Source organism: Macrobrachium nipponense, chromosome 24, assembly GCF_015104395.2.
Source record: "Macrobrachium nipponense isolate FS-2020 chromosome 24, ASM1510439v2, whole genome shotgun sequence".
NCBI lineage: Eukaryota > Metazoa > Arthropoda > Malacostraca > Decapoda > Palaemonidae > Macrobrachium > Macrobrachium nipponense.
Window position 1 is genome coordinate 56712882 of NC_061091.1, and position 23802 is coordinate 56736683.

At 37.1% G+C, this 23802-nt stretch overlaps 1 protein-coding gene across 6 annotated transcripts in view; it reads left to right on the top strand.

Annotated features, from left to right (window-relative positions):
• Positions 1 to 15948, top strand: part of LOC135205652 (protein Star-like) — a 69253-nt gene extending 53305 nt beyond the window's left edge. For all 6 annotated transcript variants that reach the window (XM_064236482.1, XM_064236480.1, XM_064236478.1 and 3 more), the window contains exons 4-6: positions 2743 to 2937; positions 3276 to 3497; positions 9357 to 15948. In XM_064236482.1, coding sequence (XP_064092552.1) covers positions 2743 to 2937; positions 3276 to 3497; positions 9357 to 9497 — 558 coding nt within the window. In that variant the 3' untranslated portion in view covers positions 9498 to 15948. The remainder of the gene's footprint in view (positions 1 to 2742; positions 2938 to 3275; positions 3498 to 9356) is intronic.
• The last annotated feature ends 7854 nt before the right edge of the window (positions 15949 to 23802 follow it).

The following is a 23802-nucleotide window of genomic DNA, read 5'->3' on the forward strand; positions in this document are numbered from 1 at the left end:
ATCCTTGTTGCTGATGCACGATAAGTCATTAGCAGCGTGAACAGTTTTCTCAGCTTCAGTCATAACTAGGTTTAAATTTAACAGTATATTTCCTGATTGATCTTTGATCTATAGCGAATAAAGTTATTACATTAAGATATCTCAGTTCTATTCTACATAACGTTATAACAACTATGGTAATATAGTGTACTATAGTACGATGATTGAAATAAAAGCCAAATGGATGTTATCTAATTCGGATGTAATTAATAAAAAAAAAGTCGTTTCACGCTCGGTTGTTCATGGCTGTACACATTTATGCAACGAGTATAACGTTAAAACCATACTTTCATCATTCTCTTTTGCTGTTTTTGAACTTATGTAACTAGAAGATGGGATAAAGTTAGGCTATTGTAATTTGGTCTCTCATAAAATCGGATTATCGTAAGACGAAATATCGTAACTTGAACACTACAGCTACCTGTACACTGTATAAAACCTTATATCTTTACATAATCTGGACACCCAAAGGATTAAAGCTAAGCTGTTTTCACTTTACAGTATTTATAATACTATAATGTACTGTACAGTAAATTCTATAGATCTATACTGCATAAATATAATTTTACTTATTGCGCCATCATGGGATTAAGGCCCCGTTTGACTGGTCTAGGGCGCTGTTAACTGGTCTAGAATTTCGAAAGAAGGTGTGCGGCGGCCGTAGGCTTTAAAGTCACTTAGCGTTGAAAATCACTTAGCGTCGGCGGCCAGGAACGGAACCCCTGCCGCTAACTGAGGGCCGCCTGTACTGCAATGATACTGCATAAACTTTCAATTTTCCTCGTCAGCAGCTCCATCTGCAGAGAGCCAATGGTTGTCCTTTTTTCAATTTCTGAATCTTGTTCCTTAATTCATCAGCCACGAACTTTGTAGGCCGTCAATTTAGCCAGCACATTTTCACTTCACTGTGGGGCTCAGGTCAAAAAAGGACCACAACCAACTGGCAAAATGGTCTGTCAGCTTCTACTGTGGAGCGTAGGTGAAGGGGAGCCTCCGCTCTCACTCATTCCCATTTAATACAAATACTGCAATGAAAAATCAGAAAAGACCAATATTAATCAACAATCCCTCACCCCTAAGAACAATACAAATACTAATAAATTAAAAGATTTAATCATAAAAATTAGTTTTAAAAAATCCCTAACCTAATCAATCTAATAACAAAATAATATATAAAAGAAATCAAACATTCATTCACACAAACTAATTTCTTATACACTACTACAATGGAATCCTGTTCTTCATACTTGTATCTTTTGATTGCTTTAAGTAACAAATTTGGAGGGAGTAAGTATGACAAGCAACCCAAATGATATGGCATAAGTGATGATTAAATCTTACCTCTGCAGCCATCTCATGGAACTTCCTCACTAGCCAAGACTGTACCTCAGCCTGCTTCAGTGTATTAATCTAGTCAGCGCTGCAAGAGAGATGCTCTTGGTGTCTGTTGGCAGAGGAATTATTGGCAACCTCTATATTCCCAGATGGGTTGCTTATATTATTATTGTCTTGGTACTTGAGTTCTCTTTCAGTTTTGCTAGCCAATTTTCTATGTGGAATCCAAGCAACCCTTGCCTCAAAGGTTCCAGGGATTTCCATCCTCTGAGCTCTGTTCCCTCACAGGTTAGATTTAACAGTGCAGAATGGATGCTGTCTCAATCTCAAAAGATAATGCTCTCCCTCATTCTTGTCTGTATTTTAGTTGGACATTTTGCTAAGACATTTTTGGGCCTGTTATAAACAAGGATTGTGGTAGTTTTCATTGTCATATTTAATTGAAATAAAGTTTCTTAACACAGAAGGTTGAAGAAAATGTGAGTAGGTGTTCCCTTTTTTAGTGCTGAAAAAAATCCTGTGCATGCCTGGTGTGGAATGGAGTTTGTGGTTCTCTATTCTAGCAGAAAATTGAGACTGGTAAGGTAATTTGAAACTTCAAAATAAAACTTCCTTATTTTTGTTTTAATGCAGTTTTGTGAATTATGATTTATCTTCTTTGTAAATCCATTGTTTATCAAAATTTTTTATGTTCATTCATGTACTATTGCTTATTAGTGGTGGAGATTTCTTTATATGTCAGAAATTCATTGGGGTAAAAATTTCATAAGATTTTAAAATTTTATCAGATTGCAATATGTCACTAAAATTTGGCTTAGTGTAGGATGTTCTAGTCCGAACCATTTTAGTGTTGCTAAAGCAGGATTTTCTTTGAAATGTAGGCTAGTAAGCAGCTAGATGAGTATTTGGAAAGATTACTGTGGTGCTCATATATACCAAATTTTTGCGTGAATTGTTTTATTGATAAAGTGTTGTGAATTTTCATATGTACGTATTGCCAGTGAACACATACACAGTGAAAACTTTTTCCTTAGTCCTAATGCTTTAATTAATGACAATGCAATATTTGTGGTCTTCTTAACTCTAGTCACAGCGCATGGTAAATACTTGATCAGGTGCAGCATAGTTGATTTGATTGATTCCATTATGTGCAAAAATCATGTAAGGTGTTGATTGTTATTCTAGCATTGTTATAATATTTTCTTCTTTTGGAATAGCTGAGAACTTTGGGTCAGTGGTGTAGATTTATTACTATATCCTATAATGAATAAGTTTTTCATGAAATAGGTAATACTACCTAGCAAATATATCAGTACTATCCTGATTTTCATCTGATTTCAAAAAAGGCTAAGTAACAAAACTTTACAGAAAAAAGGGTTCTACATAGAGTGTGGTGCTCTTGATGGAGAGGTTCGATCCAATACATTGTTTTTTGAAAGACAGCGAGATTGGCAAGGATTATTGATTGAAGCAGATCCAAAAAATTATCAGGAGTTGATATATAAGCATAGAAAGGCTTACATATCGCCAGCATGTTTATCTCCTACTTCATATCCAAGTTCAGTAAGTAAAGTAATTGTATTGTACTATAATGTTAAGTATCGAATGGTTAAGTTATGTTACAGAATGGGTATCTCTCTCTCTCTCTCTCTCTCTCTCTCTCTCTCTCTCTTTTAGATATAGTGTTGACTTTGCCTTGATGAGTCTTTGATAATTCAATATTGGTAACAAAAATTAAAGATTTTAGGGTTTATCATTTTATTTAATTTTCCAGAATAGTACTTGGACATAATTGTTGAGTGTTGTTCACTTTGTTTTTCCTTTACACTATTTTTCAGGGGGCAGAATACAATGTTAAAAGTGTCTCACCATGTGATTTTTTCTGATTTATACCTTGTTAGGTAATGTTTGAGCAGCAAGAGAACCAAGGCCATATAGTTGGGAAACAGGATAATCCATCTGGTGGCTCTGAGCTTGGTGCCATCATAGAGATGCAGTGCTTTCCATTATATTCATACTTGGTTGCACTTAATGTGACAACTGTTGATTACTTCAGTCTCGATGTTGAAGGTGCAGAATTTAGCATCCTGAAGACTATTCCTTGGGACAAAGTTGACATAAAGGTAAGAAGGCTTTGTACTCCAGAGGGCAGTGTCTTATTAGATTGTGTTGATTAGTACAGTTTTTTAAATACATTCACCACAGATGTCACTTCCCATTCTGGCTTGCTAAATATTCTCACTTGGCCACAGAATACTGAATATTGCTAAACCCTTAACCTTTTAAGAGTTGGTTCAAAATATTTTTTTTTATTTTTATATCACAACCCCATTAATCATATATATGCCATTATTTTCTTCTAATGATACCAGAATCATAAGTTTTGTCTGCCACTAAGAAGGAAGTAGCTCTCCGTGATTCATCCTCTGGATCCACAAGTGTTTCATAATTGATGATGAAAGTTTAAGCTATGGAAAATCTGTTAAATGTTATGAAATTTGCCATAATTTTCAAATAACCCAACTTTAATTTTTTAAGCTGATATTTAATAACTTGAACCCAAATTTTTCGTTACTATAGTAAAATCCTGTCAACCAGCCTTGAGATAGTAAATGAATTAGCTTTGCAGTCTGGTTAAACTACTTAATAATAACAATGAGCCTCGCTTCTTGTTACGTTAAGTTCCCTATGTACAGGCAGTCCTTGGTTATCGGCGATCCGATTTTATGGTGATGTTCTAGCTCTGAAAATTGCCAAAAATCACCAATTTTTGGTGGCGAAATTCGCCAGTTTCCAGTTATCGGTGGCAATATTAGAGTATTGGCGCCAATACATTCCTAACAGAGGCGCCATTAACTTTTTATCTGCGGAAAAAAAAAAAACTTTTTGCTTATCAAGCAGTCTGAATGGAACCCCTGCTGATAACCAGTGATTGCCTATATTTTCTTTTGGAGGTTTCCCTACCAGAGCCATGTACTAATTAATTTTTCCAATTTTTTATTGTATTTTTGAAATTTAGTGCATTACTATGCACATTATGTATTTGTTACTTTGACTTGCTTTTTTTCAATGTAAAAACTGCAAAGACAAAGTGATACAGCCTTTGCCATGGGCATTTTTTCATACACAGTACAAACCCAGTCTAAGTGCCAGCTGGATACGGTTAAAAAGAGAACAAGGGTTGGTGACAGATGGGTGTTAGTCAATGGGGTAAGAGAGTAAGTGGAGTCTGACCTCTCTTCCCCCATCATGCCACGTGATGTGCCAGTCATCTCTTAACTGTATTCCTCGCAAGATATGTGCTGCCCTGTCTCACATAGAAACTGGTTTATTACGCACTTCTGCCTTATCAACACCTTGGCATTCTGGTTTTATTTGTGCCTTTTTTTGTGTGGGACTGTATTGCATCCGTGTTTGTCTGTTTGTTTTGTATTGAGATGGAAACGCTTGATTCATCTGAGAAGGTTTTGCTTCTGAGAAGGTTTGCTTCTGAGATGCTATGGGGTAGGTAACAATTCTTTTTATGTACAGTCACCACACTACTTATGAACCATGTTACAAACTTTCAGAGATACAGACAGGGTGGCAAGTTAAAATTGTGTTTGGAGCACTCTCCTTTGCTACCCCTGAGTTCAAATTTTGCTCTGCATGTCTAGTCTGCCTAGTAAGACTTTTTGCTGCACAAGAACAAAGAACCTATTCCTGATTATACTGAGTATTTTTGTGAATAACTACTATGTACTCTTCTTACAATCAAGAGAACTCTTTCATACATCTTAAATAATCCTACTTATTTTTATCTTCACAATTTAACACTTTCTTAGATGCATTCCCATTTTCTTTATTTCCTCTCCCCATAGGAAATGATTAGTATGCATTTTTGTCAATAGGTGGTGGTGTGCATTGTTTACTTATTAACTTCCAATATCACATGCTGCTCCCGCAAAATTCTGTCGCAAGTTCTCAACTTGGTGAGGACTGAGTAAGATGAGGGGAGCAAGCGAACTAATTTTGTTTGGTAAATGAGGCTGTACATAAGAGGGTGTGCGGACAGAAGCGTATTGTTCGTCATGCACGCACGAACAAACATAAACAAAAAGGGTCGGCCCCCGCTGTGAATGTGTTTCTTCACAGACAAAAATACATGAATAATTTTACATAGAGGGAACGGATTCCTGATATACATACATCAAAAGGAAGGGCATAAAATGCTCTACATTTTAGTTCCTGGAAGAAAAGAGAGAACATATGGATATATAGATTTTTACAATGGAAGGGCGAACATTCACCCGAATGTCATCCTTACAAATACTCCCCCCCACCCAAAGACAATGATTACGTAGAATCATTGGATGATTAACAGAATCTTAGAGGGAGCTGAAAGAGCCCCAGGATTCGTGATTCCCTCGGTTGAGGGGCATCTTGCGTGTCCTCGTTGTCTTGAGGGCAGGAAAGCAGGATGCCACCCCTAGTAGTGGGCCCTAGGGGGATCGACTGCTTTCCTTGGGCAGCCTCGATGACTAGTGGCACTATCAGTACCCAGCTACCTGTCTTACTCTCTGGTCGTCACAACTCGGGGGAGTATTTGTAGCTTGGGTGGTGGTAAACGGCACGAAAGCCCGCTGCACCAGACTTTCCATCTCCATGGTCCACTTGTGGCAGGAGGACCAGGTCCTGGAGCTTGTGCCAGGCCAGCCTGGGACCCGAGGTGGTCATGGGGTTGACCAGGTCAAAAATTTGGGCAGCTCACTGGGGAACTGGGAGGGAGAAAACCTGAATGAGCTCCCTCTTCAGGCCTTCATAGGGCAGCTCCCCGGCCTGGCTACAATCCATGGGGCGAGGTATTTGAAGGCATCCGCTGAGAGGGTCCTGGCGATGAGGTCTGCCTTGGAGCTGTCCTGGGTGATGCTGTGGATCCGAAACTGTATTTCTGCCCGTTGCAGCCATGTTGCAATGTCCTTGCTGCAGAGGGGCAGCAGCTTGACGTGGTGGGGCTCAGACGGTGCGGTCGTCTGGGGCGAGGCATGGGCATCGAGGAGGACTTGAGCACGAAGAAGGATCGTCTCGTGGATCATGTGGTCAAGGCAGACACAGAGGAGTTGAGTGAATGCGCTGAACTCTGCATCGTCTTGTCAGTCTCATGCCTACAGTCGACAAGAAGTCGTGAATGGCAGGCCAAACTGTAAGGTTCTCTGAAGGTGAGCGGCAGTAATTAGTCCCTTAATGGCAAAGCCAAAACTGCTTGGGTCACCTACTCCTGGGTCACCAATTGTGAGGACTGAGTAAGACGAGGAGAGCGAGCGAACTAATTTTTTTCTGCAAATGAGGCTGTACATAAGGTGACATGCGGACAGAAGCGTAGTGTCCATCATGCATGCACGAACAAACATAAACGAAAAGGGACAGGGCCCCCGCTGTGAATGTGTTTCTTCACAGACAAAAATGCATGAATAATATTTTATAGAGGGAATGGATTTCTGACATATATACATCAAAAGAAAAGGCATAAAATGCCCTACATACATTTTAGTTCCTGGAAGAAAAGAGAGGACATAGGGATATATAGATTTTTGCAATGGAAGGCTGAACATTCGCCCAAATGTCATCCTTACAACTCAATGGAAGAAATACCGATTTTGAATGTTGCGTGAATATAAGTTTTATTTTATTTGATTTACCTTTCTTACATTTAAAGTAGTTCTTTACTATACTGCATGATTTAAAAATTACAGTTAACTCGGGAATGTAAACATGACATCTTTCAGTGACATTTTTCAATGTTTAACATCTGCATAAGTTTTGATAATTTTTCAACAAAAATTATACACTACATATTAAAAACCAAGTTACAAACAATTCAAGATGTGAAAGGTTGTCCAGAATGTATCTCTTTTGTAAGTTAGGTAGTGACTACAAGATCGTGACATTCGATGAATTCTCCGGGTTATTCCTGGTTGATTCCAGAAGACACTTCCACAAATTGCATTGGGAAGTCAAGACTAAGCTCTGTCGCATTTCACCTGAATAACTCCTTGAAGGAAGGGAATATCAGATCTGTCCCCAATCTACATACTACTACTGGCGTCCTCAGACTTGTATGCTCACTTATGCTTGTGAGTAGGGAATGCTTTTTGCTATTACCTAAGAGAGACTTTTGTTTCATAGAGTGAACAGGAGGGTTTTTTCTGTGACTCAGCAGGTTAGCATGCCTCCAGACAAAGTTGCACTAAAGGCTGTATTAAGTGATAGGTTCATTGTAAATAAATAGACTATAGATTTTTTAAAATTAAATTTTTTCCAATACAGTGACCCGCTATATTTGGGGGATGTGTACAAACCCCCTGCGAATAGTTAAAATCCGCGAATGCTTATAACCCCCTCTAAAAACGATTATAACTGCCTATCTTGAAAGTTCAAATACCAAATGTATACCATAAATATTTAACATCTACACTAAATATACCTTAAATTACTATCCTATATATTGTATTAATCTTTGAAATTATATTATTAGTATTTCAAAGTCATCTGAAACATTAGTGCCTTTTAAAAGAATATACACATCTAACCCTTCCATCCAAAACAAAGAGAGAGAGTTACAACTATGACATATCTTTTGCTGAGAGAGAGAGAGAGAGAGAGAGAGAGAGAGAGAGAGAGAGAGAGAGAGAGAGAGAGAGAGAGAGAGAGAGATAATCTCCCAGGAATGTTATGTATATCTCTTAACTAGCTACTGACGACAACAAAATTTATGTTTGATTTTTGTCTTCCATTTTTAAAAGACTATGGACACACACACACTGTACATATGTGTTGATACCAGTTTGCTAAAGAGACTCAAATTAGCAATAGTACTTATCTTTTCGAGAGAGAGAGAGATTTTTCAATAAATCCTTTGGCGACACTAGTACCCCCTAAATTGGCAACACTGACCATCCCACCCTTGCTTTGAGGTTTCTTGACATCCTGACAGGCCTGTCCTCCCTCTCTCTCTCTTTGTCTCTCAACAAAAGATCAGGGTTTCCTTCATTTTTAAATAATTTATTAATTTCTAAACTAACATCTTACTACTAATTCCCTAGAGTATTTTCTTTAATGAATTGATATTATTGCTGTTTACATTACTATTAATATTTAAAAATTAGCAAATCATGTGTTTATCATACAAAAAAATCTCGGAGAGAGAGAGAGAGGTTGTTTTTATTATTTAATATTTAATCTTATTAAACATAATACAGTATTGATCAAAATTAATACTATTTGAAAAAATTAATAATTTTTGTATCATAAAAATGTATTTAGTCTTGAAAATAACATCAAAATGCACTAATTGGTGAATATTAATGATGGAAAAGTCCGAAAATTGCCAATAGTTTCGTGAATAATTTATTGATCAACTCTTAAAAACCCGCAAATAGGTGAGCCGCGAATTGTGAGAATATGAATACGAGGGTTTACCTGTATACAACCCATGACTTTTAACCCAAAAGAGTGCTCACCTCCCTGCCCCTAGCTCTATCGCTGCTAGAGTACGTAGGGGGACATTGGCATATGTGATCGCAAATTTTAAGTTTGGGATTGTGACATGCATTACACAAATAGGCTGTGGTGAAGTAAGGATTTTTATATTGAAAATAATTTTATATTTGTTCAGAGTTTGATGTGTTGTTCTGCTACTCAAATTTTACTTAAGCATTTCCTTCATGGCACAAGACTGTAAAAAGAATATGTAAATTTAGTATTGATACTTGTATAGTATTCTTATATGGGAAGGACTTTCTATAGAACTTTTCATTAGGCTTCACAGTCTTAGAAATTTTGCTATCATCATGCATGGTTGTGTAATTTAGTGTTGTGGTGACTTTGTAATATTCATTGATTCACTGGTAGTAAAATTATACTAGTAGAAGGTTGAGTGTGCTTGTACCATACTGTATATCTACTCTATACTACTTTGCCAACTGTCCATTGTTTACTTCCAGACTTTGTCAGTTGAGTTCATCCATGACCATGAAGGGAAAGCAGCAATTCAGGAGTACATGACTGATCTTGGGTATTATGTTCATTCAGAGGTAACGCATGTTAATTGGCTGGCAAATGACTTTATTTTTGTGAAAAAATGAGGTTATCAACAGTTTTAGCTAATTTTTATGGTTATTTTTGTGTATATATATATATTATCACAAATCTATGTATGTTAATGAAATATTTATAGGTGATGTTATTACTTCAAAATACCAATGAATTTGAGAAAAGGGGAATGTAGTGTCCTGTGATTGTATTAAAATATGTATGACATAATAGAACTCGAAATTTGCATGAATGATGGTGTGAATGACATTATTTTCAAGGGGGCGTCCGGCCAATGCGTTTTTTTAATGACATGACTCTGACATTCATACAACTTAAAGAGGTAAATTAGGACATCACCAAACCCCATATCATTTTTGCCGCTGACCTTCGGTTTTGTGACTCCAGTGTGATTTATCCTGAAAATAAGTTTTTTTTTCAAATTCTACCTCTTCCCTTGATAATTGATATCAAAACCTGGGATGACTACCATATATAGACCGTAAATGAAATGGATTTTTTTTTCTAAAAGTACTTTTTTGTGTGTGGAATTTTTTCATTTTGGATGTAAAAAATTCTGCAAAATAAGGAAAAAAATTAATAAAAAATAGGAGAATAAAAAGGGGCCTGATTTGGTTGTTCTATGTCTCCCCAAGTTATATAGTACCAATTTTCAATGCAATAGCTAAAACTGAGGGAGGAGATAGAATTTGAAAGTTAATAAGCATATTTTTGAGATACAGGCATTAGGTTTTTTTTTTTCTTTTTATCCAAAGACAATGTTAATAACTTAGTTATTTTTGCTTATTTCTTTTTGTGTATTAAAAATAAAAAATATGTTGTTTATTATAATTTAATCATGAATGAAGATCCCTTTGCTCAATATCTTTCGTCTTCAGGCTCCTGCCCCCCCGCCCATTCCTGTAGCAGAGTATTATCTCCTTATGAGAGGTTTCATAGTTGCCCAAGCTACTCACTGTGGCCAGGTTTTATTCTGAAATGCTCCTGCTTTGTATTCTTTTGATTTTTCAGTTCTTTCTTCTTTACTAGGAATTTCTTCAGTTTGGTTCAAATCTAGTTCCTTTGCTTATCTTGCATTTTCACTCCATTGCAACCCATAATTTCTTTATTCATAACAATCCATGTTTTGCCGATGTTATTTAGATTGGCTTTGATAAAGTATGATGTCTGATGTCTTCAATGAAGTGTTCATATCAAATAACCTGTTTTTACTGCCAAGTGCACTTATCCTTCTCCTTTTGCATCATGGTTATGGTCACTTCTCTTTCATCATCTGAAGTTTTTAATCTGTTGGGCATTCATTTGCCTACATGGTTTTATACATTCAATTTTGGTGACATTTATAGTTTCATAAGGACCTGCACCATTGTTCATAGATATGATAGTATTGTACACACTCGAAGATGGAAGTATATATTGTACACACTCGAATCTCCATCTCCCACAAATGTGACTTCTCTAAATCCAAGATTTTCAGAGGGTGAAAAAAATTCTTATAGCTCCTTCAGCCTCCATTCCTGCTGAAGTTCCTTTATAATTTATTTTGCATTCATGATCATGCAAAGTTGTCCAAACATTGTAGTCCTCTTCTGTTATTTGCTTGTTTTTCAGGGTTTGCATGTACAAGTATTTCAAAACTCAATGAGGACTTGAAAGTATAACATATCCTGTTTGTGTATACTTCAACAATGACTCCCATTCCAACATTTGACACATGACATCTCGTCATTCACGTGCCATTGTGCGACACGTCGATATTAAAGATTCCATTTTCATGCGGATGCATATTCAGCTCTGTGTAATATCTCATTATTTTGTCATATATGACTTCCTGCTTTTCATTGTGACTTCCTGCTTTTCCTCATAATGTTAAACCAGTTTTCTATAAATATACTTCTAGTACCTCTTGAGCTTATAATTTCCCATTGATTTGATTCCCATTGCTGCTTGAAGACATTTTATTCCCGCAAATCCATAATCTTCCAAAATTGAATGGTGAATCAAGGCAGCATTTTTTCTGAATATATGGTGAACCATTTTCTTTTATTACTTCATTTAGTGAGCATTCCTATGGAAACGATGTTGCTTTCAGGCATTATTTGTGGCAACATCTTTTTGCTTTTGTTTCAAAACCTTTATTTATAAATTGAATTTCATAATCCTTATTACTTTTACAGCCAGGCATCTGTTTTCCATGAATTTATTGCAATCGTTTTCTACATATGAGAACAAGTTGATTATATTCCTCTTCATCTATATTTTCACTGTTATTACTGCTTTCCTCACTTTCCAACAATGAGGTACTTACAGAAATAAGATTCCTGGGAGTGGATGTACCACGATTAGGGGTGGGGTCAGATGAGGCTATAGCCTCGGCCACACTATCAGCCAAAGCAGGCACTTCTTCCTCCATTGCAGCCTTCTCCCTCGTTCCCTCACTGATAGCACCAATATCTGCGATATTAGGGTTCTTCTGAGACTTCTTACCAGCAACTTTCTTTTGTAGTGTGTTGATGAGATGTTTTCCCTGTTTTATCCTCTTTGTCAAGTCATGGAGCCTTAACAGTTGCCACTGTACACATTTTGTTTGTTATTACAAATGTAATACAGTGTTCCCCCATATTTGCAGGGGATGCTTAAAAGTGACTATTTTGTTTGTTAAAACTCAAGAAAAACCGACTGAAAATGTTTATACCTGATTTTTTTATAGTTTTCACAAGAAGTGCATTTTATGAAATAAAAAAAAAAACCAGGAATTTGTGGATATTTGTCTTAGAAAAATACTGCGAATATGCAAATTTCCTGCGAATAATGGGGGTACATGTTCCAAATAGCAATCCGCGAATGCATGAGTCCATGAATACAGGAGGTTCATTGTAATAATTATAATTTGTGGTACGAGAGGAAATATTGCATTTTTTTTTTTCCCACCATATGTAGGCTATCCGGACGCCCCTGTTAATTTTATTTGGAGGACTAGCAGGGAACTCAAATTTGTACTCTGTTTTAAATAGTGCTATGAATGTTGTAGCACTCGCTATTAGGTTATTGAAATGAAGGTGTAAAGTACTAAATTTTGTACTAAAATTTGTTTGATCATAATAAGAAATTTTCACCAAATTGACATGACTTGGCTAGTTTGAATTAAGAAAACTGTGTGTTGACGTGAGTATGTTCTTCATATTCTTCTCTAGCATGGGACCATAGATTACATTGTTCTTGGATAGACAAAGTAGTATGTATGCAATAGTAGTTCTTAATTTAACTTCATTAGTTAGTTAGGTTGTGGTTTTATGGGTTAGGAGTTTGGTAATTATTTGTATTGTCATGTTCTTGTTTTATCTAAGCCAGTTATATTGTGCTGTTTCGTCACTGTTTGCTGAAATTCTTCCTTTTAGAAAATGTTGACGATTCCTTAAACCATAGCTATGGTTGCTTCGTTGAAATACAAAACAAAATTCTATTTTGGACATATATTTGTCTGGAAGACTTTCTAACAATACAGTAAGCAGTTGTTTTATTTGGTTGTACATTTTATTGTAAACTACACAAGCCCTTTAGTGTAACACACTTCTGTTTTGTGCACCCTGTACTTTCAGTAACACTAAATATTTCCAAAAACCTTCGTCAAAAATTTAAAAAAAGAAGCAGAGGTATCTGTTTTTGGGGATGTAGATTGATTTGATTTCTGTATCAGTAGTAACATACTGTAGCTCATGTCGATCATCATTAATAAGTCAAAATTAGTGTTGTAGGATAATTTTCATATTGGAGCCACAATGTCTAATTTTCTTGCAAAAAGAGTAGTCATCAAATGACTGTTGATATAGCATTTTATTCTAGTTTTTGTAGTGCTTGGCACTCAGTTTTTCTTAGAGTAAGATAGGTAACTGTAGTGGTAGGTTTTAGTGAAATCTGTTTTCTTGCCATGCCTTATTGTAATCATTGCTTTGATAAGCAAGTTAAGTATTAATGTAGCATCTAGTCTTAGTAAAAATTGTTGTAGAATAGGTTCACTCTTCATAATTGATATATACATTTTTGTATTCATTATTTAGGGAAGCATTCCAAACTTTATTCACAGTCAATTGTTGTATGAAAGGTATGCAGCTGCTTAGGATTTTAATAATGGCGATCCAGGTATGCATTAAGTGCTGATTTTCTTCGGTATCTCAAAATAATTTTATTGTATATTGTTAGATGTATCATAGCATGTAAGAAATTAATCTTTATTTGTGCAAAATCTTGGTCCCTTCATAACTAGTTTCTTAACTATATATGAACAATTAAGTAAAAATAAATTAAAATTAATTTTTAAAAATTAAAGTATGTAATTAGAAATAAAAAATGAACTAATGGCCCAAAGTTAAATAAATAGATATTTACAATTTTTCTCTCTTTTTGATGACTAATTTTTTTTAAAGTCCTGCAGGTAATAGGCTCTGCCATAAATTGTAAATAAGACTTCTACAGAGGAGTATCAAAGAGAAAAGTAACATTGTAATAGTGTGCAGAGGGTTTTTCTCCCTTTTTCATTACATAAGTAAACTTTCAGTATTTATATTTTCAAGTCTCTGGATATCCCTGGGATACTACTATCTGGTACACATTCTTTGTAATGTGTTCCTCGAAATGCACTAGCTATGAATCTATATTTTGTGGTCAGAAATTCAAAATCTCCACATTTTTTATGCATGTGCTCTGATGTCTGTTGCATAGAGTAGTGCAGGTCCTACACACACAATCATATATTTTTTGTCACTCATACATTTTCTCACCAATTTGCTGTTTGTTTTCAACTGATTCAAGGCTGTTGCTCTTTTATAGAAGTTGTTGTTGTTGTTGTTGTTGTTTTTTTGTCATAATCATCCTATTCGACTGGTTGGTTTTTATACTGTGAGATTCCAGGTTGCATCCTGCCTCCTTAGGAATCCATCACTTTTCGTACTATGTATGCTGTTCCTAGTAGCACACACTTCTGCATGAGTCCAGGAGCTATTATGGCATCTAGCTTTTCTAGATTCCTTTTCAGGGATCCTGTTATTTTCCCTAGTGTTCCTATGATTATGGTTACAATGTCCACTGGCATAACCCATATCCTTATTCTATTTTCTGGTCTTAGATATCAGTCCGTTTTTTCTTTCTTTCTCATCTGCTCTGTCCCATGGTATTGCAACTTCAGTGAGTGATGATTTCTTCTTTATTTTGTCAATCAACATCATGTTTGGTCTATTGGCATGTTTCACCCTATTTGTTCTGATACCATATCCTAGAGGATCTTTGCCTGATCGTTTTCTATTACCCCCTCTGGTGTGTATGAGTATACCACTTACTGCAAGCTAGCTGATGTTTCTTGCACAGGTTCCTTCTGTTTCCTTCTGGAGTTCTCCCCTCTGTAGCCATTGCTATGTTTCATCATTGGCCAGTTGTTTAATCTGTCTAGTACTGTATGTGCAATTGTTTGTTGTGCCATTCCTCTGTTCTCTCATTCTCCTGTCTGTATATTTTTGGGTCTTCATCTACTTTTATTAGTCCTTCTTCCCATGCACTCCTTAGCCACTCATCTTCACTGGTTTTCAGATATTTGCCCAGTGCTCTGCTCTCGATGTGGATGCAGTCCTCTGCTTAGCAGTCCTCTCCTTCCTTCCTTGCATGTTATGTATAGTCTGTCTGTATTTGCTCTTTGGTGTAGTGCTTTGTGTATTGTTATGTGTTTCATAGTTTTCTGGTCTATGCTGCGAATTCAGCCTTCGTCAACTTCACTACTGCGCTGTACCTCATTACTGGTATTGCCCATGTGTTTATGGCTTTCGTCATGTTTCCTGTTTCCAGTGTTGAGTTTTGACTTGATCACTTTAAATCTCTGCAGATATTCTTTCCTGTCCTTCATTTCTTGGTGTTTTGTATACTCTTCTATTATTCCCAGGTATTTGCATCCTGTCTCATCTATGTGTTTGATCCTACATGTCTGGTATATCTTATCCCTTCATTCTTGATCACTGCATTTTTATATCTTAACCAAGGTGCATTTTATTTTTTTTTTCTACCACAGTCATCCTATTCGACAGGGTGGTTTTTATAGTTTGGGGTTCCAGGTTGCATCCTGCCTCCTTAGGAGTCCATCACTTTTCTTACAAAAACGGCACACTCTTCTGCCTGAGTCCTGGAATTACTTCAGTATCTAGTTTTTCTAGGTTCCTTTTCAGGGTTCTTGGGATTGTGTTTAGTGTTCCTATGATTATGCCTACAATTTCCATTAGCATATCCCATATCCTTCTTATTTCTATTTTCAGGTTTTGATACTTTTCAATTTTTTCCCTTTCTTTCTCATCTACTCTGGTGTCCCATGTCCCATGAGTGATACTTTCTTCTTGAGTTTGTCAATTAACATCATGTCTGGTCTATTGGCATATATCACTCTATCTGTTCTGATACCATAGTTCCCAAGGATCTTTGCCTGATAGTTTTCTCTTAATTATTATTTATTTTAATTATTCTTATTATATTATATTATATTATTATTATTATTATTATGTATTATTGATTATTATATTTTATATTATTATTAGTTATTATTATTATTATATTATTAATTATTATTATTATTATTATTATTATTATTATTATTATTATTATTATACCAGCTTCACAACCTAGTATTTCAAAGTAAAAATGTTCTCTCTCCTCCAAGGCTTGTTCTTCCACTGCAACATGGTCCTCTTCCCATGTTATTTTGAATGCAAAATCTTAAGTTCCTTTTGTATATTACAAGCTTCCTTGTGCCACAATCTTGATAACTTGATGCTTAGTACAGTTTTGACTTTACCCTTTCACTTTCCCATAGCATCTGTCATTTCTGCAACTGTATTAAATGGCAGAAAACAGTCTTATATACAAAATCGTAATTGTAAAAATGGTAGTATATACCCTATGCACAAAAATTTTTGTGACAACACAGACTGACAACAAGAGTGAAAATATTTAAAATGTGCATCTTGCAAGAATGGTTAAAATTGATAGATTCAAAATAACTGCAGTATGTATTGTGAAGACTACCACCTAATCACAGTTTTAGTGTAAAGAGCAAACCAGATTAGATGGAGGAAAGGGAAATAAAACTGCTAACCTTTCACTTACTATGCCTTTTCCAAGACCAGTTTGTTCTATATCTCCTGAGCTGTGACAGTTCTTAAAATTATATTTTTAAAGCAAAATACTTTACTTTGGTATATTATAAATACCAAAGGCAGAAACAAAGGGTCAAAATGGCAAATTGAAAATTTCAGAAAGTTAAGCCACCGAGTCTTTTATTAATGATCTAGAGTCCACATAAAAAGTGTGGCATTCTAGGATCACAGTAGTATGCTTTTAGCTTGTAGAGAACACTGCAAATAAGAGTATTCCATGTTTTAGAGACTTGAAAAATTTAAAGAAACTAATTGTAAATGAAAAATGAATAAAGAATAACCAGATAGTGAAATCATTGTAGGGAAAAAATAGTTACAGTATTGTGAAAGTAGAATAATTAAAATGGCAAGCATAGATGCTGTGTACTGTACTGTAAAAAGCACGTTCACTACATTACACATGGTTATCTTCCTGATCCCAGGCTTATAAGCTTGAGGTGAGCTCAACACAAATCTACCAGTCTCCGAGACTAAACTGCATTGCCTTTCCCTTTGCCGTACAAATTATTGTTCTTCAATTATCGACTTGTAAATCTTGTCTTCTCTGTTGCCCACTGGTTTGAGTGATAGTTGTGTGCGTGTTTCTTTTTTGTGTACATGTGTCAAAGATAAATCTTGCAAGTCATGTGCAAGCCTCCTTATATCTTGTATAAAAATCCAGTCATTTTGCAGTTAGCGATCATAGAAACCCAAATGTCTGTTTTGGCTTAACCATCTTGTGCAGCAGTTTTTTTCATATATTGTTATGACTGCAGTGTTTTATTAAGTAATGAAAAGTGTATTACTACCAAGTGTTTGCCATATAGCTTTATGAACCATAAAGCTTTGTTCTAAATGTATAATTAGATGAATTGTTGGCAACCGAGCTGATTATATGTAAGGGGATATGTATATGTGAAGTTGAAAGTAATTTGTATTATATTGGATAGCTTATTGAGGGTCACTACATTGTTTAAATGCAAAAGTAGTATGAACTGAAGGATTGAATTTGATTGGAGAAATCATAGTTAGTTTTGAAATTAACCCAACCCAAGTGCTTGTCTTTATTTCCCAAGTTGAAAAGATCTAAATAGGAAGATAAATCTTGGAGAATGAGCCAGAAAGGTAATGGGGTGAATAAACAGTGGTGTTACTGTTCTGGTGATTCTCTTGGTGAAATAAGTTGGGTCTTCAATTGTATTTTTATATGTTATGGTTGACCTGCATATTGTGCCTTACAGTAAAATGTTATTTTTAATTTTGAGATACTGTATACCTTGGTACTTTATCCCAATTTGTACATCTTGGATAGCTTTTGATTCTGATGTTTATCTGTGTGAATGTAAGTCTTGAGAACTCAAGAGTGTAACCCTCCCTTACAGTGTATCTACATTTCCCAGTGTGAATATTTTTTTCCAATTCATGAGTACTATATTTTCATCTTCAGTAGTGTAGGTTTCCAAGTTTCATTGTTACCTGCCATCATGTTTCTTGTTTTGTGTCTAGTCTTCTCTCTTCATGCCATTAATAAAGTAATTCTTATAATTACAATCATTATGTAACAATTACAATCATTCTGACAGCAAATGTCATTCTTCTATCACAGATCATTGATCCTCAACTATCATTTTTGCAAATGTATTTTGAACTCATGACACATCTTTAGGAAGTAGCTTTATATATGGGGCTATCACTCGAACAACCACATATCTGCACAAAACAGAAATCAGAGAAAAATGCAATTGAAGTTGTGCAATGTTTACATTGCTCTTTACAAATGTGTATAAATATTATCTATCTATCCAAACTGTACTTCTAATAACACTAGAACTGCAAAAAACTGAAATCTGAGAAAAGTACAATAATAGTTTGTCAACATTGGAATGACAATATATTGCGCATTTATCATTCTAGTTACTCTCTCTCCCTAGATTATGAACACGAAAAGCATATTTTTTTTTACAGTTTCTAAACACTAGTATTTAGAAGAAGAGTTGCTGAATTCGAAAGTACGTATATATAACTCAAAATCCGAAAATTTGCAGGTAGATGGTTGTTTTAGTGACGGCCTCATATGCAATACTGTATAAAAACATCTCTTGGCTACTGCACCATCATTATCCATACAGCTATCGCTTTCTCATTAATCATTAGGTTAGGAATTTTTAAGAAGCATTTATTTATTCTTTTCATAAGTTATCAACTAATGGATGCCCATTATAAAAAAAACAATGGGCGTTTTAGATTATTTTGTAACTTGAATTTGCTTAATGTAATATGTTATATAGTCTTCAGTGAACTGCAAAGGAATTTAAAATACAGTTTTGATACTTATCAAAAGTTTTATTAATACCAGCACAGTTGTCTGCATTGTTCTGTAATCTATTGCAAGATATGACTGTAATAGTGCTGTTACCACAGGCCTTTATTGTACTAGATGTTCATTTGATGCAAGAAAATCCCATGGTCTCCTCCATCGGCCAGCTGTATGTTAATGCTTTTTACAAAATATGAAAAAAGGCTACCTCCACTGCAGCATGCAATTTGTAAGTAATGTTTTGTACAAAAAAAAAAAAAAAAAAACGACTGCTGAGGTAATTACAAAATCTCACATTCCTGGCCCGAAGGTTGTGAGTATGTAAAGTAAATTAGAATTTTTCAAAAAGGATATACATAATTAAATTAATTGCAAATGTTGAAGTTTTGAAAAATATTTTCTTGTTCAATTTATTTCAAATAAAACATAGCCACTGCTGATTATACTAGAGACATTTGCACACGAAACGTTTGTTTTCATTACTTTATACTCCGAGCATTCAGGAGCAGGGTTAAGTGGATTATTTTGTGTGTGTGTGTGTGTGTGTGTAAGACAAGAATGGCCTATTGGGAGATGTGTCAGAATTACTTGCATATATGTATGTATCTCTGTTATGATGAACTCCATTTTCCAACACTAGGCTTTGTTTTAATTTATTTACTTTTAGGATTATATTTTACCATTTATAATATTTTTATATGTTATATAATCATTAATAGGGATATTTATATTTGATCTTGTCATATAGGGTGTTTTAACTACCTCTTTATTTCCTTTAATCCCTATATGGGCAGGGATCCAGAATTTTTTTTCTTACTTTCTCATCATATTTTATAACGTATGGAGTAATAATTAGTTGCACAATATTATTTTATGTCAGTAACTAAGTAGCTTTTATAGCGCTTCTAAAGTATCTAAAAATCACAAAATTATTGAATGATGATTCTTCAATTATTTCTGATTTTGTTGGATTCAGTTGCACACAACTCTGCTGTGAATACGGAGGCATTGTCTGGTAGAGACTATATTTGTTCCTACGATAATACAAACCTTCGTTCTTTGATAGGATTTAGCTTGTGAATACAAGCTCTGTTTAACTTTAAGACATGGTTGTTAACTACAGACAGTAGTTGGGTTGGGCTGTCCACTCGTTAGTCTGTACTCAACTTTGCTTACAGCTGCCACTGTGTGAAGACATCTCTGCGCTTCTCTGCCTGCTGCCATTTGCTTCGTAATGTTTTTTGTTTGAAATATTTTTGTATGATTTGTTAAATTTATATATATATATATATACAAACCTTTCAATCACCTTAGCTCTGTTTGGAGAGGAAATTGCAGGGTTTTGGTGCTGTCCTGGGAAGGACAAGCCATGCATCCAGTTTCTCGCCCCTTATTGAGGTTGACTCTCACTCACTGCATGTCATACCATGACAACACGAGTGTAATCGAAACAACCTAACCAACTTTTGTTTCAGGTGTTGTGAAGGCCAAGGGAGTTATGGCCCTCTGTAGGCCTCGTAGCAGAGCCAAGTGTCTGAATTTTGGACACTCATAGGCTACGAGGGACATGCATCTGCTTTGACCATAAATGCGACGACTAGCGGTCACAGTATCCACTAGCTGTGGGACTGCTCCTACTTCCTGAGTAACCCCTCGTACAGCATCAGTGATGTTTTCCTAGGTGTTGCCATATATGTTATCTCTGCGTGATATCCTCCTCTACATACTGTTGTCAAAGGCTGCTCTCGGCAAGAAGGAAGTAGTTTTCATCATAGAGTGCTGTTGGCTCCTCCCCTTCTTCCAAAGCTAGCAAGTAGAGGAAGGAGGTTGCCTTGCCTTCTGTAAAAGTTTCATAGACCTTCCAGTGGCCAACCCTCTTTATGCAGAGCAGAAGGGGTTGATGGGTCTCTTGCTATCAGAACCATCACCAGTCTCACTATCGCTACAGCAAATACAACCGCTCCTGTTTCCAAGCGCACTACCTGTGTGCCAGGCCTCAGGACCACTGTTATCAGCCCTGCACCAGCACAGGCCCCTGTAGCTCATCTATCAGGGTCAGCAAGGGTCTCTGGTTTATGGACCCAATCCCAGCTGCCAGCACAGCCCAGTGAGAGAAGGAGAGCAGGGAATGTACAGGTGCTCCCCTACCCCCCCATCCTTGAGAGCAGCCCAGGGGTCCCAGGACAGTGGCCCAGCCCAGTCACTTAGGCAAGTTAAGAAAAGGTCCCCGTCCCCTTGCTCAGTCTTCTACTCTTGTAGAAGCCTCGGCTTCAAAGAAGACTAGATCATCACATTCAAGTAAGTGGGACCACTCTCCCTGACCCATGCTGACTTCATCACCACAGGTTGACAATTGCCAACAGCCTTGCTAACCTGCCAGGGCTTTGGTTTTCAACAGCCTGGGCAAGTGTGCTTGAGATTCCTCACTTGTCCTTTCCTCCTGCTCCTTGCGAGTTTTTTTCCGGGAGCCGGACAACAGGTTCTGGGCTTAAAACCGGGACTGTGCTTGCCCCCATCCCAGCCTGTGTACATGGAGGCCTACAATCCTGGTGCAATCCTCAGACCGGACAGAACGTACACCTGAATGATTGAGAGATTGCCACAGGGACCTGAGGGTCTTGTCTCTAAACACAAACAACCCAGAGTTGCAGAGGCTTTTTGTGGAGATTATTAGAAAGATTTACCATTTTAATGACCTCGATGACTTTTGGTTTTTCTTGCACTGTGCTTCACCACAGTGTCTTTCTGGGGACCCTGCAGGAACTCTTGAGTTTCAATTGACCCATCATGGTCTAGGCTTGCGGATGAGGTTTTGAGGTTTTTGTCCTGGTGAATTATCTTTGTTCCAGGCTAGAAAATTCTCCCATGTCCAGCTGTTCATGCAAGGCACTTCCTCTGTCTGGCTTGCCAGAGGAAAGGTCATATTCTCTCAGAAAACCTATTGCTGACAAAGCAGGTTGACCCGAATGTGACCTATCTGTGTCCCGGTCTGTCACCAGAACATCTCTAACCAGAGGGAGTCTCCCTCTCACTAGTAGAAGCAATGGCACTGGAATTGACTGTGATGGCAGTATTTGAGTCAGTCTCATAGATTGAATTTTTGAATCCTGCCACTGGCCAAGACCACATCTTCTTCAGGCTCTCATACACTCGAGGAAAATGCTGCCTTCAAGAGACTTACTGTTTTGAGGAAGGGCTATTATCAACCTCCTCCATCAGACAGCAAACCTGTGTTGCTGTGCTGTCTCAGACTTCTAGGTTTGTTGGTCCCAAGTTCTGCTGTGACACTCTGGAACAGACCAGATCTGAGATCCTTCTCAAGGGAGAGGAAGGCTGCAGTGGACAAACTTCAGAATGAAGAATTTGTTCACCAGGCCGTGGCTAAGACCTCCAGATCTTTGTGTGTCCACTGTGGGCCGACCCATGGGTTAGGCTGGCCCTTCCTCTTCAGTCGGAGAAAATACCAGTCTTCCTTGCCCCCTCTTAGAGGTATCCAGCCTGCTTTTACTTTGGGTGTAATGCATGCAGCTGCACCTCTCCTCCCATTTCAGGGAGGGGAAAAGAAGAGGAATGGAGGACGGTGGGGGCGGCATTTCTCCCAGCTTGCTGCTGATAGGGGTGGGTGCCAGTCGAGCAATTGTGCCAACTTAGCAGCAATATGGGATGGAGGCCTGGGTAGCATATACCCATCAGGCAAGGTAAGACTACCCTTTGGGGTCTTTTTTACTCATCTTCAATCCAGTATGGTTCCAATTCTTCTTTCCCGTGTCACAGAAGGATTTCTCCCTGTAGGAGGAGGTGAATGTGATGCTCTGGAAAGGTGTTGTGGAAGTCTTCTACCTCTCTTCCCACTGAATTGGTTCGTTTGTATGGTGCTTTTACGTTGCATGGAACCAGTGGTTATTTAGCAACAGGACCAACGGTTTTATGTGACTTCCGAACCATGTCAAGAGTGAACTTCTATCACCAGAAATACACATCTCTCACACCTCGATGAAATGCCCGCAAATTGAACTCGCGGCCACTGAGGTGGCATGCCAACACCATACCGACCACACCACTGAGGCACTCTGGATTGGTTCAATCACCAGACTTGATCTTGGATGTTAACAGCTCATTTGGTTCTCGACTCCATTAGAGGGTGACTTCATGCTTTCGGTGGATTTGAGGGGTGTGTATTTTCAATACCTACCTATCGGTCCTCCCACAAATACCTCCTTACCCTTGGGGGTACAGTGTTCCAGTTCAGCTGCACAGTTTGACAATGCAGTTGCATGAATGGGCAGTAGCACACACTGTGGAACTCTTGGCCAGGTACATTCCTGGATCTTGGAATGTGGTGGGAGTCAAGCTCAGTTGCCAGAGCCTGGTTATGAGAACAGAGTCCTTACACTATAACAAAGTCAGGTACAGTAATACCTTGGGTTACGCATTTAATCCGTTCCAGAACCTGCTTCGTAACCTAAAAAATTCGTAACCTAAATGGATTTTCCCATAAGAATGTTATAAAAAGCAAATAATGGGTTCCACCCAACCATGAATGACCATACTTTTCCATTTATTTTTATTCACTAAGGTTGAAAATTCGTGTAGGAATTGCATAAAATTATAAAATTGAAGAATGAAATTAAATATAAACACTAGATTTAATATGCATGCACAGTAAAACCTGAACTTTACCTTTGGCGAGTGCGGGAGAAGGGGAAGGGTGAGGAGGAGAGGGTTAGGGCTTTGGGGGGGGGGGAGGGGAAATCTCCCTCCGTGAACACTTCTGGAAGACTTTCTGGTTCTTTCTCTAGAGAGCACCGTTCACCACAATCACTAATTTTACGCTTACGCGACACTGTGTCGTCT